Source organism: Carassius gibelio, chromosome B9 (assembly GCF_023724105.1).
Source record: "Carassius gibelio isolate Cgi1373 ecotype wild population from Czech Republic chromosome B9, carGib1.2-hapl.c, whole genome shotgun sequence".
NCBI classification, from domain to species: Eukaryota; Metazoa; Chordata; class Actinopteri; order Cypriniformes; family Cyprinidae; genus Carassius; species Carassius gibelio.
Window position 1 is genome coordinate 103,592 of NC_068404.1, and position 17,610 is coordinate 121,201.

Genomic DNA, 17,610 nt, shown 5'->3' on the forward strand with positions numbered 1-17,610 from the left:
GTCTGTGAGGGGCTCTGTGTGGATGCTGGAGGAGTCTGAACACACAGCAGCTGAAACCTCAGCCCGACGGGCCACAGATCAATATGTGTAGTTTCTCCACAAATACAGTCGAGAGAAGAGAGAAAAGTGTCAAGAAGCAGAACAGGATCAGAAAGAGTCTGGGGCAGAGTGTTAACTAGCATAATGTATTCATGGAAAAAAGTCCACTTGGTGTTAGACAGAATTTAAGTCACCAAAAAATTAAGTAGTAATTCAAGTAGTCCCTACAATGTTTACGAAAGAGAAATGTTGAAATTTTACACATTCAAAAGCAATGAATATAATTAAATCAAATTGTGACAAAATGTTAAAGAATGACTTTGCTTTGGCTCATTTTAACAAAGTAACATAAACAAGCAGGAAGCTTACTCCATTAGGCCCTAGTCTCTGCTTTTTATTATTTTCATTTTTAGTTTAGTAACTTTAACTTCTGCTTTAAAAGGCTTATTTTTGTTTTAAGATTACAATGTTATTTGTGATTTTAACCCTTTTTTTGCACATAATACCACATAATACATGCTTACATTCACTTTATTTGTTTATAAAAAAAATGCATAAAGAGTTTTTCATAAAGTGTACTCGACTTTTTATTTTCTTTTTTAAAATGTCATAAAAAAATAGCAAAACCTAGCTAAACAGTTACATAAAACAGTAAACTGTTTACCCCCCGCCCCCCTCGACCGCCCGCCACACTGATGGTACTTAAAACAAATTTCCAAGGTTGGCAGGTCGGCATTTGTACACTTTTAGGTACATTCGTGTAACTTGATTTTTCTGTGTGTATTTTTGTTTTAATTTCATATTTTAAATAGTTTTGTATATATATATATATATATATATATATATATATATATATATATTGTTATTATTCAGCTACCATCAGAGCTGCTCAGACATTCTTCTAGATGTTGTCTATAAAGAAGGAGAAGGAGGCTTTCTCACTCTGTCACTAGTGAGCAGAAAGTTTTATGGCATCAGTTTTCAAAGAAGAGCTCACTTTACCTGGCTGGACATTATGAATATTTACAATTTTATTAACTGAACAAGTTTTTTAAAGATATTTAGAAAGTTTATTACATTACAGAGGTTTTATTTATTTATTTTGGTAGGAATCGTTGACTGGAAGTCTGTCGGTCCAGATGTGAGGTGTGATGGCTGCAGATGCATCTACAAAAACACCACTGGATACTGTGGCCATGAAACGAAGGGGGTCTTCACAGCGTTCTGTTCAGAAGAAGAGCTTGCTGGCTTCTGTTCTATAGACTGCTACTTCCGCATAAATGGATGAATGAATGAATGAGTGGTTTATTTATTTATTTATTTTATTTGACTTGAATTGGCAACTGAAACTAAAATCTAAATAAATGTTTTAGTGGATAAAGCTGTGTCTGTTTGCTTTGATAAAAAGGTTAAGCATTATTCTTTGACAAAGCTTTGTCTGTTTGCTAAATTGGTTAATGTCACTTGACAGAGGTTAACTAAACTCTTATGACAATTTTTTTTTGTTTTGTCAACTATATTTTTTTCTCTATCAGGCAGAAGGACTCCAGAATTCTTAAAAGAATTTGCAGATTTCCTCTCAGACCTTCTGGTTACTGTTGATAAGTTGCTAATCATGGGAGATTTTAATATTCACGTTGACAATTCAAATGATGCATTAGGACTTGCGTTTACTGACCTAATAAACTCTTTTGGAGTCAAGCAAAATGTCACAGAGCCCACTCATCGTTTTAATCATCGCTAGATTTAATTATATCGCATGGAATCGATCTTACTGATATAGATATCGTACCTCAATTTGATGATATTACAGACCATGTCCTTGTATTGTGCATGCTGCATATCACTGATATTAACTATATGTCTACACATGAACTAGATGAAATGACTGACAACATGGGCACTATTTTCTCTAATACATTAGAAGCTTTTGCTCCCATCAAATTGAAAAAGGTTAGAGAAAAATGTACTGTGCCATGGTATAACAGTAATACTCACTCTCTCAAAAAAGAAACTCGTAGTCTTGAACGCAAATGGAGAAAAACTAACTTGGAAGTTTTTAGAATTGCATGGAAACACAGTATGTCCAGCTATAGACAGGCTCTAAAAACTGCTAGGGCAGAGCATATACACAAACTCATTGAAAATAACCAAAACAATCCAAGGTTTTTATTTAACACAGTGGATAAATTAACAAATTACCAGATGACACCTGATTCAAATATTCCATCAACATTTAATAGTAATGACTTTATGAATTTCTTCACTGATAAAATAGATAACATTTGAAATACAATAGCGAATGTAAATTCTACAGCGTCTAACACTTCAGTTGTAGGCAGTGCCTACAAATATAGGACAAGAAGAGCTAAATAAACTTATCACTGTAACTAAACCAACAACATGTTTATTAGATCCTGTACCCACTAAATTAACGAAAGAGTTGTTACCTGTAGCTGAAGAACCGCTTCTCAATATCATTTACTCATCGTTATCTTTAGGTCAGGTCCCAAAACCATTCAAGCTGGCGGTTATTAAGCCTCTTATTAAGAAACCAAAGTTAGATCCTAGTGAACTGGCAAATTATAGGCCTATTTCAAATCTTCCATTTATGTCTAAAATTTTAGAAAAAGTTGTATCTGCTCAATTGATATCCTTCCTGCAAAAAAAATTATCTGTATGAAGAATTTCAGTCAGGTTTCAGCCCCCACCATAGCACCGAAACTGCACTTGTTAAAATAACAAATGACCTGCTTCTTGCGACAGATCAAGGCTGCATCTCATTGCTAGTTTTACTTGATCTTAGTGCTGCATTCAAAACCATAGATCATGACATACTCATAGATCAATTACTAATGTCACAGTCTTCTGTCTTTCTGTGAGCACATGGCTTGTGTTGTGTTATTTGGTGCCATGTGCTCTCTCCTTTCCTTTTCTGACCCCGCCCACCTTGTCACCTCGTTACTGTTTAGTTGCTCCACCTGTGTTTCTCCCTGACCCCCTGACTCATTACCTTATTCACTCTGTACACCTGTTGCATCCACTCACTCTGTACACCTGTGCACATAATCACGCACACAGCTGTTCCCTATTTGTTCACGAGTATATAGTTTCGTCTCACCCACCACTCTGCCTGGCTATATTGTAATGTCTATGTACCTGTGTTTCTCATGCTCGTTTTCCTGTGATTCGTTTTGGTTTTGTTTTTGCCGTGTTGGCCTTTTAGTTCTCGTTTGTTCTTGTTAAAATAAAGTGTCTCTTCCCTGCACTTGGACCCAGATCTTGTTCTTTCCACGGCGCCGTCTCTACCGCGCCGTGACAGAATATAGCCAGCAAATATGGGTCCAGCAGGGAGATTCCTTGACATCTGCCAAGGAGAGCGAAGCATCGAGGATTATGCTTTGGAGTTCGTGGGGGCGGCTCGGCTGTCAGCGACAGAGAGGACCTGTCTAATGGTTTTCTTCTGGGGAGGACTAGCCGAGCCCTTCAAGTCCCTTATGCCATTCTGGCACCCCGACGAGACGCTGGAGGAATACATCAACCTGGCTCTGCAGTTGAGCGGCTCAGCTGTTAGGGTGGAGTTAGCTGCAGAGCCAGCTCAAGGTTCTCCCAAGGCCACAGTCCAGGAGTCAGCAGAGGCCTCGTCGGCTGCACCCAGTGCCTCACACCTGTTCCTGGAGCGTCACGGGCTGATGCACTGCATGCGGGATTCACAGTGGATGTCGGAGCGAGCAGCGTGGTCGGCTCGCAGGACTCACAAGGTGGTGGAGCCTGCTGATGTTCCCTCTGAAGCAGTGGGGCTGACTGCTAGCCTTCACAAAGCTGCAGATTCCACTCAGGATTGCCCCAAGGCGGTGGTGTCCACTCAGGATTGCCCCGAGGCAGCGGCGTCCGCTTACGATGTCCCCGAGGCGGCGGCATCCGCTCACGATGTCCTCGAGGCAGCGCCGTCCGCTCACGATTCCCACAAGGCGGTGGTGACTGCTCCGGACCCTCCAGAGTCGAGTCAGGTGCCAGTAAACTCTCCAGAGACGAGTCAGGTTCTAGCGAACTCTCCAGAGTCGAGTCAGGTTCCTGTTGAACTCCCAGAGTCGAGTCAGGTTCCTGTTGAACTCCCAGAGTCGAGTCAGGTTCCTGTTGAACTCCCAGAGTCGAGTCAGGTTCCTGTTGAACTCCCAGAGTCGAGTCAGGTTCCTGTTGAACTCCCAGAGTCGAGTCAGGTTCCTGTTGAACTCCCAGAGTCGAGTCAGGTTCCAGTGGACCCTCCAGAGTCGAGTCAGGTTCCAGTGGACCCTCCAGAGTCGAGTCAGGTTCCAGTGGACCCTCCAGAGTCGAGTCAGGTTCCAGTGGACCCTCCAGAGTCGAGTCAGGTTCCAGTGGACCCTCCAGAGTTGAGTCAGGTGCTCGTGGACCCTCCAGAGTCAGGGCTAGTCACCGTTGACCCTACAGAGTCAGGGCTAGTCACCGTTGACCCTCCAGAGTCAGGGCTAGTCACCGTTGACCCTCCAGAGTCAGGGCTAGTCACCGTTGACCCTCCAGAGTCAGGGCTAGTCACCGTTGACCTTCCAGAGTCAAGTCAAGTCACCGGTGAGCTTCAAGGACAGAGTCAAGTCACCGGTGAGCTTCAAGGACAGAGTCAAGTCACCGGTGAGCTTCAAGGACAGAGTCAAGTCACCGGTGATCTTCATGAACAAAGGCAAGTCACCACTGATCTTCATAAGCAAATACAAGTCAGCAATGATCTTCATGTACAAATGCAATTCACCAACAATCTTCATGAGCAGTGTCGGGTCAGCACCGATCTTCTGGAGTCCAGTATGTACACCATGGGATTGCCAGATTGTCGTCCTCCCGTTGGTTGGACCACACGAGTGTGGTGGTCTTCTGCTCTGCCCTGGGGGGCTTCTGTCCTGACCACACGGTTGTGGTGGTGTTCTGCTCCGCCCTGGGGGGCGTCCGTCCGGACCACACCGTTATGGTGGTCTTCTGCTCCGTCCTCATGGGGCGTCACGTGATGTCCTTCTTGGACTTGAGTATTTGTGTTATTTTTTGTTGTTCTGCGGTCTGTGTCTTTCTTTCTGTTTCCTCCTATGGACCTGGCCCTCCTTCCCTTCCCCTGATCCTCTGCCGTTCCACCTCCTTCCTGGGTTTCTTGTCTGTGTATCTTGTCTCTGCTTCCCCATTCTACCTGGTCCTCTTGTCTCTGTTTTACCATTTTACCTGTTGGTCTGTCTCTGTTACCCCATTCTACCTGGTCCTCTTGTCTCTGTTTTACCATATTATCTGGCCCTCCATCCCTCCCCCTGATCCACCTCCGTTCCGCCTCCCTCCGTGATTTATTATTTTGGAGTGTCTGGAATCCACTCCTTAAGGGAGGGGTTCTGTCACAGTCTTCTGTCTTTCTGTCTTTGTCTTTCTGTGAGCACATGGCTTGTGTTGTGTTATTTGGTGCCATGTGCTCTCTCCTTTCCTTTTCTGACCCTGCTCACCTTGTCACCTTGTTACTGTTTAGTTGCTCCACCTGTGTTTCTCCCTGGCCCCCTGACTCATTACCTTATTCACTCTGTACACCTGTTGCATCCACTCACTCTGTACACCTGTGCACATAATCACGCACACAGCTGTTCCCTATTTGTTCACGAGTATATAGTTTCGTCTCACCCACCACTCTGCCTGGCTATATTGTAATGTCTATGTACCTGTGTTTCTCATGCTTGTTTTCTTGTGATTCGTTTTGGTTTTGTTTTTGCCGTGTTGGCCTTTTAGTTCTCGTTTGTTCTTGTTAAAATAAAGTGTCTCTTCCCTGCACTTGGACCCAGATCTTGTTCTTTCCACGGCGCCGTCTCTACCGCGCCGTGACAACTAACCTATAGAGGTATTCAAGGGCAGGCTCTAAGATGGTTTAGATCCTACCTGTCCGATCGCTACCATTTTCTTTATTTAAATGGGGAATCATCTCATTTATTAGCAGTAAAATGTGGAGTGCCACAAGGAATCCGTCCTAGGTCCACTTATATTTTCAATATACACGTTGCCCCTTTGTAATATTATTAGAAAATACGGAATTAGCTTCCACTGTTATCCTGATGATACTCAGCTATATATCTCAATGAGACCAGATTCAACTTCTAAATTATCTAATATAACGGAGTGTGTTAAAAATGTAAAAGATTGGATGACCAATAATTTTATCCTATTAAATTCGGATAAGACAGAGATATTAAATATTGCAACAAAAAAACGTACACAGAATCTTTTAATTACAATCTGCAACTAGACGGATGTACTGTTACTACCTCTACAGTCAAAAATCTGGGTGTTATATAAGAAAGCAACTTGTCTTTTGAAAATCATATTTCCCATGTTACAAAAATTGCATTCTTCCATCTTTGAAACATTGCCAAGCTATGAAACATGTTATCGGTTTCTGAAGCAGAAAAGCTAGTTCATACATTCATGACCTCTAGACTGGACTATTGTAATGCACTTCTAGATGGTTGTCCTGCTTCTTCAGTAAACAAGCTACAGGTAGTCCAAAATTCAGCAGCTAGAGTCCTTACCAGGTCAAGAAAATATGATCATATTACCCCAGTTTTACAGTCTCTGCACTGGCTACCTATTGAGTTCCATATCAGTTACAAATTATCATTACTTACCTATAAGGCCCTAAATGGTTTAGCTCCTGCGTACCTAACTAGCCTTATACCACGTTATATTTCATCACGCTCCCTAAGGTCATAAAATGCTGGACTTTCGGTAGTTCCTAGCATAGCAAAGTCCACTAAAGGAGGTAGAGCTTTTTCACATTTGGCTCCCAAACTCTGAAAAGCCTTCCTGATAATGTTCGGGGTTCAGACACACTCTCTCTGTTTAAATCTATATATTAAAAACGCATCTTTCGTTTTACCAATGAGAAACCTTTTGGCACGCCCGCCACCTTTTTTTTTCACCAATCAGAAACCTTTTGGAATGCCCCCTACCTTTGGCATGCCCATTGCTCCTACCTGCATGTAGCTTTCACATGGTTTTGACTAGGTCCTGAGCTGTGTTTAACAAGAGATTATAAATAATCATACTCTTAAAAGCTATAACCACAAATAAGTAAATATATTAAACTTGTTCTTATGAATATTCATGAGATGATCCAACATATTATAAGTTGTATTATAATGCAGTCCTTATAATGCTTTAAGAATACCCTTATAATGTATAATATGAGCTTCATAGAAAGTGTTAATACAAAAATACTTGAACAGAACAGAATGAAATGGTATTATTCCAGGGCCTGTGCAGACTTCTCAGGTTCATACCTAAAAAATAAAAAATAAAACAGTAAAGAAAGAAAAACAGAAAAGGCAATTATTTTAAAATACCACTAAAACATTCACAAAAGCATTAAAAAGCATGCATGGTTATAAGTTGTGCCAGTACAAAAATGTCACTCAAAGGTATAGTTATACTACTAAAGGTAATATGAACAAGTTAAAAGTGACACTATTCAGTTTAGAAATGTAATTTTAAAAGTAATATTATTTTATTATTTTTAATTTTGTTATATATTCAATAACACAAGTTATTGCTTCACACCAACAGCTTTATTCATGATTCATCTTTTATTTTTCAAAGCTGAACTTTAACAACACAGAATTATGAGAATATTAACCATATTTCATCAATGAACATAGCCTACAAGTAAAATCACAGATAACATCTCGGTTACGTATGTAACCTTGGTTCCCTGAATAGGGAACGAGATGCTGCGGTGACGTCACCACGTATGGGAACACCTCCGGTGTGACGAATGTCTGAAGCCCTATACCATCCCGCCAATCCTATTGGCCAAATGGCGCATAGCACCACCCTACGCATGCGCACGCATGATATACCTGGGTGCAGCGCGCCATTTCGCTCAGATTTCATGACTGAAGATGAAGAAGTTATCAAGGTACGGAACGGCCAGAACCGCAGCATCTCGTTCCCTATTCAGGGAACCAAGGTTACATACGTAACCGAGATGTTCCCTATCATAGGTCACTTCGATGCTGCGGTGACGTCACCACGTATGGGAACGATATACCAAAACGCCTGACGTACCTGATAACTGAGATCCGGGGAAGCATCTGCTCAAGCGGAGAGAACCCGGGAGCCAGGAGCCATCCTCACATCCAGACTGTAGGACTTGATAAAAGTGCTCGGTGAGGACCATCCTGCCGCAGCACAGATATCATCCATAGAAGATCCACTGAGAAAAGCTTGAGAAGAAGCCACAGCTCAAGTGGAATGAGCCTTAATTCCTAAGGGCGAAGCGAGTCCGCGCGCCTCATAGGCCAAAGAAATTGCCTCCACCAGCCAATGGGACATGCGCTGTTTTGGAACCGCATGGCCCTTACTTTTATGTCCAAGACAGACAAACAGCTGGTCAGATTCACGCCAAGGGGCTGTACGATCCACATAAGTCTTTAAAGCTCTCACAGGGCAAAGACTTAGATCTTCTGATCCAGCCTCAGCAGGTGAAAAAGCTTCCAGGAACACTTGCTGAAAGCGAAAGAGGTTAGATGCGACCTTAGGAACATAGTTAGGCCTGGGCCGCAGCAGCACCTTCACAGAGCCCGGTGCAAATTCCATGCATGAGGGTGAAACAGAAAGAGCCTGTAAATCCCCAACTCTCTTGAGGGAGGATAAAGCCATGAGAAGAAGTGTCTTCAGTGTCAAGAATTTATCCGATACGGTCTCCAAGGGCTCAAACGGATGCCCTGATAAACCTAGCAACACAATGGAAAAACCCCATGAAGGAACTCGCACAGGGCGGAAAGGCCTCAGCCGTCGCGCACGCTGTACGAAACGAGAAACTAGTGGATGACGCCTCATAGAGGCACCGCCTATGTATTCGTGGTAAGCTGAAATGGCTGCCACGTAAACCTAAAAGTGGCTGGTGTTACGCCATCCGAAAAACAATCCTGGAGGAACTCCAGCACTGAAGCCACTGGGCAGTAAACTGGATCCACATTACGATTGCCACACCAGGCTGTAATCAGTCTCCACTTGAAAGCATATAAGCGTCTCGTAGAAGCTGCTCTAGAATTCAATATAGTCTCAGTGGTTTCAACAGAAAGACTGGGACATACTAATGCACTCCGCTCAGTGGCCACGCCCACAGTTTCCACAGATCCGGCCTCGGGTGCCAAATCAGCCCCTGTGCTTGTGATAATAAATCCTGTCTGAGGGGAATCTCCAAGGAGAGCCCGCTAGCAGACTGATCAGATCCGCAAACCACGGCTGCGTGTGCCATCGCGGAGCCACCAGCAGCAGCTGATCCACTCTGTCCCACCGTATTCTGCATAATACCGCTGGGATCAAACGAATCGGAGGAAAAGCATACAGACTGGTCGTGGGCCAGCTGTGAGCTAATGCATCCACGCCCAGGGGCGATGGGGGGCATAGGGAGAACCATAGCGGGCAATGCGTAGTCATGTTTGACGCGAATAAATCCACTTTCGCTTGCCGAATATCCGCCATAAAAGATTCACCGTCTGGAGGTGTAATCTCCATTCTCCCTGTTCCAGAGCCCGTCTGGATAGCATATCTGCTCCGAAGTTCAAACGTCCGGGGACATGAACAACTCGGATCGACAGAAATTTTCTCTGAGACCAGAGAAGAACATGTCTCGCCAGCCTGCACAGGGGGCGAGAGCGTAATCCTTCCTAATGATTCATGTATGAGACAAACGCTGTGTTGTCTGATCTGAGCAGCACAAGACGGCCGATCAGCAGATTCGCGAATTACTGGAGAGCCAGAAAACTGCCAGTAATTCCAACCGGTTTATATACCAACTGCGTCGTGCAGCGGTCCACACTCCATGGGCTGGTAGCCCTTGACAAACAGCTCCCCAACCGGTCAAAGACGCATCCGTCGTGACGGTCTCTGGGAAAGCTCAAATCCCCAGCCGAACCCCGGTAGGAGAAACTCGGTTGGCATCCATAGCTTTAATGACATCACACAACTCCGTGTCACCGAAATCGTCGGATGCGGAAGACAACGGGGTGAAATATTTCGTCTTTCCGCCCACTTTTCCACTGAAAAGGGCGCATGTGAAGTAACCCCAGACAAATTACGGGGAATGCCGCTGCCAATCGTCCAAGTGGTTAACAGACGGACGCCCTGGAGCCGCAACGGGGCCAGAGCTACATCCATGCATTGAGAAGTACGGGGTCTACGACTTCTATAGCCCCTTTGCTCAGCAGAGTTGACATCTCCTGTCACAACACTGCTATTACCATCAGTCTACCACCGTGGAAAGAATTCAGCGGAAAGAGGCGGGCCTCTAAAAAACGAATTGGTGTATCCGTGACAATTGTGCGTAACACCCATTGAGAAATGCCGGGCAAGCGTTCCACGCGACCCAAAACGATACTAGCAGTCTCAAATTTCCGCTTTCTGCAACGCTGTCATACACATAATGTCCGTGCACGGAAAAGCCTGCGGCATTCGTGCACAGGGGAAGTGTATGCATAAGAGCTATTGCGTCCCGTTGTGTATATTCCTGAACGTGTCCACGGCAGGAATTAGACCAACGAATTGAACATCAGGCTCTGCCGCTAACTAAAACGGCGGCTGTGCGAGCCGTCATAAACGGGTCGTCTGTGTAAGACCCTTGAATCGCCCCTCAAGATCTGAAAGCTGGATTGCGCAGTGTCTGAGGGATTATTAATTATTATTTATTATTTACGCCTGGCGTTACAGCCTGATCCAATGCTGCTCGAAGCGCTGTTTGCTGCGAGACAGTCAATGTAGAGCGTAGGGACTGCAGTGAGAGTGTTGGATGCGCATTAGCGGTCCAACAGCACTCTCTAGTGGAGGGCACAGTCCCTGGCGAACATGAAGTAAAGCGCATGCGTAAACTTGCTGCGTTTCGTTGTGTATAATCCTGAAGCGTATCCACGGCAGGATTAAATTCACCAAGATAAAAATCGGGCCACGTCGCCATTGCGAGAACGTGGCGGCTGTATGAGCAGTCATAAACTGGCCATCTCTGCCAGCCTTTTGTGCCGTCCCTCAAACTCTGAAGGCTGGATTGTGCAGAGTGTCTGAGGGGGCGCTCAAATGATAGCTCAATCCAATGATGCTCGAGGTGGCTTTGCTGCGAGACAGTCAATGTTAGAGCGTGTGGACTGCAGTGAGAGGGTTGGATGTGCATTAGCAGTCCAACAGCACTCTCTAGTGGAGGGCACAGACCCTGGCAAACATAGAAGGAAAGCGCAAGCGTCAAACTCGCCGCGTTTCGTTGTGTATAATCCTGAAGCGTGTTCACGGCAGGATTTAATCCAACAAGATAACATTAGGCCACGCCGCTAGCGAGAACGCGGCAGCTGTGTGAGCCGTCATAACTGGCCATATTCGCCAGTCTCTCGTGGCGTCCCTCAGACTCTGAAGGCTGGATTGTGCAGAGTGTCTGAGGGGGCGCTCAAATGATAGCTCAATCCAATGATGCTCGAGGTGCCTTTGCTGCGAGACAGTCAATGTTAGAGCGTGGGGACTGCAGTGAAAGGGTTGGATGTGCATTAGCAGTCCAACAGCACTCTCTAGTGGAGGGCACAGACCCTGGCAAACATGAAGTAAAGCGCATGCGTCAAACTCGCTGCGTTTCGTTGTATATAATCCTGAAGCGTGTTCACGGCAGGATTTAATCCAACAAGAAAACATTAGGCCACGCCGCTAGCGAGAACGCGGCAGCTGTGTGAGCCGTCATAAACTGGCCATATTTGCCAGTCTCTTGTGGCGTCCCTCAGACTCTGAAGACTGAATAGTGCAGAGTGTCTGAGGGGGCGCTCCAATAACAGCTCAGTTCAGTGACGCTCGAAGTGCTTGTGCTGCGAGACAGTCAATGTTAGAGCGTGGGGGACTGCAGTGAGAGGGTTGGATGTGCATTAGCAGTCCAACAGCACTCTTCAGTGGAGGGCACAGACCCCGGCAAACATAGAAGGAAATGCATGCGTCAAACTCGCTGTGTTTCGTTGTGTATAATCCTGAAGCGTGTCCACGGCAGGATTTAATCCAACAAGATAAACATAGGGCCACGCCGCTAGCGAGAACGCGGCAGCTGTGTGAGCCGTCATAAACTGGCCAAATTCGCCAGTCTCTTGTGCCGTCCCTCAAACTCTGAAGACTGAATTGTGCAGTGTCTGAGGGGCGCTCAAATAACAGCTCAGTTCAGTGACGCTCGAAGTGCTTGTGCTGCGAGACGGTCAATGTTAGAGTGTGGGGAAAGAACGAGAGGCTTCTCGTAAGAACCGTAATAAGAGAATAAAATTGCCGAAATAGACACGACTCGATACGTCTAGACGAGACTAGGTCGCGGCGGAGTTTGGCGCGATCCGTTCGGCTAGAGAGGTAGTCAAACGGCATCGCTATATAATAGCAGTCCGCCATGTAGCACACTGAGGAAGGGGAAGCGCGTTTCTCCTGTCCGCTCGGAGGGAGAGAACCGCTTATGCAGGTCAGAGCCTACTCTGAGTAGAAGCTGCGGTTAGACAACATAGTATAAAGCAAAACTGCTCTGATCAACGCGCTCGAGTAGGGGAGAGCGAGCAAGTGGAAAACTCCAGTGCATCACTGTACTCATAGTCAAGCCGCACATATCGCCCCTAACCAACACCTCGTGCGGGGCCTCGGCGACCGCAGAAGCGAACGGTGGGGGTTAGACGCGAGGCGACTGAAGAAATAGACTCCAGAGCGCGGATACTTTTCTTATTTTACCATAGCCGTAGGCTATCACAGAGAGAACATGAGAGAGGCTGCAAACGAATCTCTCATGAGTGCCTCCCTGTGATAAACCCATATACGGCTCTTACCTTTCGTTGACTCATCGCGTCCGCGAAAGAGGAGTTAACACTGCTCGAAGAAAATCGCTGGAGAACGCGAGATGATAGGGCACAGAAGATTCGCTATTCCTGAAGGAATGAAATCTGAGCGAAATGGCGCGCTGCACCCAGGTATATCATGCGTGCGCATGCGTAGGGTGGTGCTATGCGCCATTTGGCCAATAGGATTGGCGGGATGGTATAGGGCTTCAGACATTCGTCACACCGGAGGTGTTCCCATACGTGGTGACGTCACCGCAGCATCGAAGTGACCTATGATAGGGAACACATTTTGCCAGTGGAAAAGAAATGGTGTAAATATAAAAATACAATTTAAAAGAGTTAATGTACTTAATTAGAAAGACTATACAACAATATTCAGAGAACACATATCATCTCAAAACATAAAATGTTCTTCTTTATGGCGATGACTCTTCCCGCCTGCCTCATGATGGTCCAGCCGGTCGGCCAGCAAAAAACACTTTGAGGTACTTATGAATAAATAAAATAGGATTCTTCATAAAATAAATAATCTTATATTGTTACATTATGATATAACCCTTAATGAATAAAACATGAAATACATACAATTAAATCAATTTAATTATTAGGGTTATGTAGCTATCCATAACTGCATAAAAATAAATAATGTGAAAAAAATTATGTAACTATAAATATATCCTAATATAGCCCAAATGTGGCCCATCTGGGACCCACAAATAAACAATAATGGGCAGCCTAACTGGGTCCACAACTGTATCCAAGCTGGGCACACATTCAGCCCATCAAAGTCCCCACTCTGAGCCCATGCCCAGTTGACACCCACATAGCCCAGATAAATCCCATGCGGGACCCACATGGACATGTTGGCTGGGAGAAAGACAATATCTATTAATACATTTTTTAACCATTTCTGAGCACTTTATGGTTAGGAATTATTCACAACAATATTCTACAACAACATTACGTTATATATCAAGGTTTTAGTTGAAAATGTGTACAAATATTTATTCCGAAATCATAACAACCCGCGTCGCTATAGCAACTACAATTAGATTCACTTATGCTCGCCTGACGTCGCGTGCACAAAAGCGCGAGCGCACACATTTATCTTATACATTGAATTTTTATATACTTTTTATATTAACTTGTGAGATTTATTAATAAAGGCATAAATCAGTATATATCAGAGATGCTATAATGAGCTCTGGTTAAACTGAATTAGAGTTTATTAATCTTTTCAATAGTTTTGAACTCACGCACGCGAATTGTAGTTGCTATAGCGACGCGTGTTATGATCTGATCGATATCTGCTGGTTGAGAGACGAGGCGACTTCAGAGACTTCTGGAGAACATTTTCTGTGCTGAGATTGTGATTTTCGACGGAGTTCAGAGAAGAGACTTTTATTTTAGGAGATCGGAGGATTTTTCTTTGAGTAGAGTTTTATTTTTGAAGGATTTCTGATTATTTCTGAGGAAAGACTTATTCTATTTTTCTCTTCTTATTTCAGATTTTTCTTTCTTTCTTTCTTTCTTTCTTTCTTTCTTTCTTTCTTTCAGTAATTAATTAATTGATTAATTAATTACCTTTTTGTTGATTAATTTCTTGTTTTGATTGGAGTTTGGAGGAGTTTGTCAATGGCTCATTTGGGTGAAAGACAAGGTGAGTGTTTTAATTTAGTTTGTTTATTATTGGTATGTTATTATAGTACGATGTTGTTCATTGTGTTAATGAAGTGATGTGAAGAAATGTGTGCAGGTTAACTCATTTAATCACACATTTCTACCAGCTCACTGATCACATGTATTTTATTCCTTGTGTATGAAAATCAGTGAAATATGTGTTTAATTCTTTGACACAATTATAATGCTGGCAAATTACAGAGCTGCTTAAATTCAATTCAAGACAATTAAAATGTAAAGTAACCTAACTGGATGTGAGCAGTACCATTGGTGGTTGATTATTAATAAATGTTGCTAATAAAGGCTGTAAGTGTTTGATGTGTGTAATATTGCAGGCTCGGGCCGCTCCAGATCCAGGAGTGCTGCTGTCTCTCAGACGGATGATCAGGAGCTTGAGAGACGTGGCTCTGGTGACGGCGCTCAGGAACCGCTGCCAAACCCAAACCAGCCGCTGAGCCAAGAGCTGCCTGGATACATCGCACCTCTGCCTTCAGAGTTGGCCGTTTCTGTGTCCACAGATCAGCCTCACAGGAAGAGGAAGTGGCAGAGCGGCAGCCAGGAGGATGAGCATCCGTCTCCTTCATACAGAAGAGCTGCCAAACGCTCCCGCAGAGGTCAGATACACTCATATTAAACACCTGATTAAAGACTCACTCAATGATTACTCACTGAAAATGTTCTTCAGCTGAATTACAGTAACGTTGTGTAACAGGTTTAGATGCTGCAGCATGTTTTCTGTTAAAGACGTTTCTTGTGATCTTGTGTGTTGCAGAAGCGTATGTGAAGGGCCCATTGCTGGGGCGAGGAGGATTCGGCTCTGTGTATGCTGGGACCCGCAGGTCTGATGGACTGCCAGTGAGACATTTTCTTACCTCCTGCAGTTAAACAGCTTTTAGAAATGTTGATGTCAGTAAATGTCCCTCATGGGTGATAATTAGCCAGCGTGGTTTACTGTGCTTCATCTGTCTACAGGTTGCCATCAAGTACGTCTCTAAACGAGGAACACAGAGACTGAGAGTTGTGAGTTGAGAGTGAATCTGTTACTCTGTTTGGTCTGATTCAGCGCTGGATATAACGGAGCGTTTGTCCTGCAGGAAGGTCAGGGTCGGCTGCCGCTGGAGGTGGCGTTGATGACCCTGGTCAATTCGGCTCCTGCCTGCCCCAACGTCCTGCAGCTGCTGGAGTGGTTTGACCGTCCCAGACGCTACACCATGATCCTGGAGCGCCCGCTTCCTTGCCAAGATCTGGAGAGTTTCTGTGAGGAGAACGGACGCCTGGAGGAGAGTCTGGCCAAGAAAGTGCTGCTGCAGCTGATCACGGCGCTGAAACACTGCGAGAGCCGTGGAGTCCTGCACCGGGACGTCAAACCAGAGAACCTGCTGATCTCCACAGACTCACATGACATCAAGCTGCTGGACTTCGGCTGTGGAGATCTGCTGAAAGACTCGGCCTACAAACACTTTGCAGGTTGGTTTGATCTCCCTGCAGTGATCTGTGTTTGTTTGTGGACTTTTGATGATCGAGCGAAGGGAATCTGTTTGGACTGGGGCCTCTTCAGATGATGTTTGTGGTCTTGTTGGGTCTCTCAGGCACTCTTCAGTACGCCCCTCCTGAGTGGTTTCGGCATCACCGTTATCATGCGGGACCGGCTACGGTTTGGTCAGTGGGGGTGACGCTCTACAACATCCTGTGCAGCTGTTTCCCCTTCAGAGGCGCATTGAGGGTCACCTCCAAAAGCAGACTGCTCTTTCCTAGAGAGCTGTCGACAGGCAAGAGACAGAAATCAGGTCCAGATCCAGGTGAAGCGTGTGGTTTTGTGTTCCTGAACACTGTGTTGTGTGTAACAGAGTGCCGTCAGCTGATTCGCTGGTGCCTCAGTGCAGCGGCATCAGATCGGCCCAGTTTAGACGACATTGAGCGCCACCCCTGGTTACACTGAGCAGGTGGCCAGTGACACACACTTATCTGACTCACAGCAGTCATGGCTGGATTGTCTTGTTAGGATCAGACTAGATAAATGCTTCTGATTGTTTGTATAGGGTGAGCAGGAGTGACACAGGAAGTGCAGAGAACAGCTTCCTGATCACCTACAGAAAGAGCAGAGGATCATGGACTAATGGCCGCCACACAATGAAGGGTTTTGATCCTCTGCTCCAGTCTGTGAGGGGCTCTGTGTGGATGCTGGAGGAGTCTGAACACACAGCAGCTGAAACCTCAGCCCGACGGGCCACAGATCAATATGTGTAGTTTCTCCACAAATACAGTCGAGAGAAGGGAGAAAAGTGTCAAGAAGCAGAACAGGATCAGAAAGAGTCTGGGGCAGAGTGTTAACTAGCATAATGTATTCATGGAAAAAAGTCCACTTGGTGTTAGACAGAATTTAAGTCACCAAAAAATTAAGTAGTAATTCAAGTAGTCCCCACAATGTTTACGAAACAGAAATGTTGAAATTTTACACATTCAAAAGCAATGAATATAATTAAATCAAATTGTGACAAAATGTTAAAGAATGACTTTGCTTTGGCTCATTTTAACAAAGTAACATAAACAAGCAGGAAGCTTACTCCATTAGGCCATAGTCTCTGCTTTTTATTATTTTCATTTTTAGTTTAGTAACTTTAACTTCTGCTTTAAAATAATTTTTGTTTTAAGATTACAATGTGATTTGTGATTTTAACCCTTTTTTTGCACATAATACATGCATACATGCTTACATTCACTTTATTTGTTTATAAAAAAAAATTCATAAAGAGTTTTTCATAAAGTGTACTCGACTTTTTATTTTCTTTTTTAAAATGTCATAAAAAAATAGCAAAACCTAACTAAACAGTTCCATAAAACAGTAAACTGTTTACCCCCCGCCCCCCTCGACCGCCCGCCACACTGATGGTACTTAAAACAAATTTCCAAGGTTGGCAGGTCGGCATTTGTACTCTTTTAGGTACATTCGTGTAACTTGATTTTTCTGTGTGTATTTTTGTTTTAATTTCATATTTTAAATAGTTTTATATATATATATATATATATATTT

General features: G+C 44.4%; 1 protein-coding gene across 1 annotated transcript; it reads left to right on the forward strand.

Moving 5' to 3' along the window:
* The first annotated feature begins 3,377 nt into the window (after positions 1 to 3,377).
* LOC127965516 (aurora kinase A-like) lies at positions 3,378 to 17,148 on the forward strand. The gene is made up of 7 exons (XM_052566349.1): positions 3,378 to 4,104; positions 14,891 to 15,193; positions 15,352 to 15,434; positions 15,552 to 15,599; positions 15,674 to 16,046; positions 16,169 to 16,348; positions 16,427 to 17,148. The coding sequence occupies exons 1-7, from the start codon at positions 3,378 to 3,380 to the stop codon at positions 16,516 to 16,518; spliced, it is 1,806 nt and encodes a 601-aa protein (XP_052422309.1). The 3' UTR covers positions 16,519 to 17,148.
* The last annotated feature ends 462 nt before the right edge of the window (positions 17,149 to 17,610 follow it).

Excerpts from the sequence above, each read along its gene's own strand:
- LOC127965516 (XM_052566349.1), top strand. The coding sequence starts at position 3,378 with ATGGGTCCAGCAGGGAGATTCCTTGACATCTGCCAAGGAGAGCGAAGC. Across the intron at positions 4,105-14,890 it reads AGCGAACTCTCCAGAGTCGA|TGTTTGATGTGTGTAATATT; the intron begins GTCAGGTTCCTG and ends AAAGGCTGTAAG. Across the intron at positions 15,600-15,673 it reads GAACACAGAGACTGAGAGTT|GAAGGTCAGGGTCGGCTGCC; the intron begins GTGAGTTGAGAG and ends TTTGTCCTGCAG.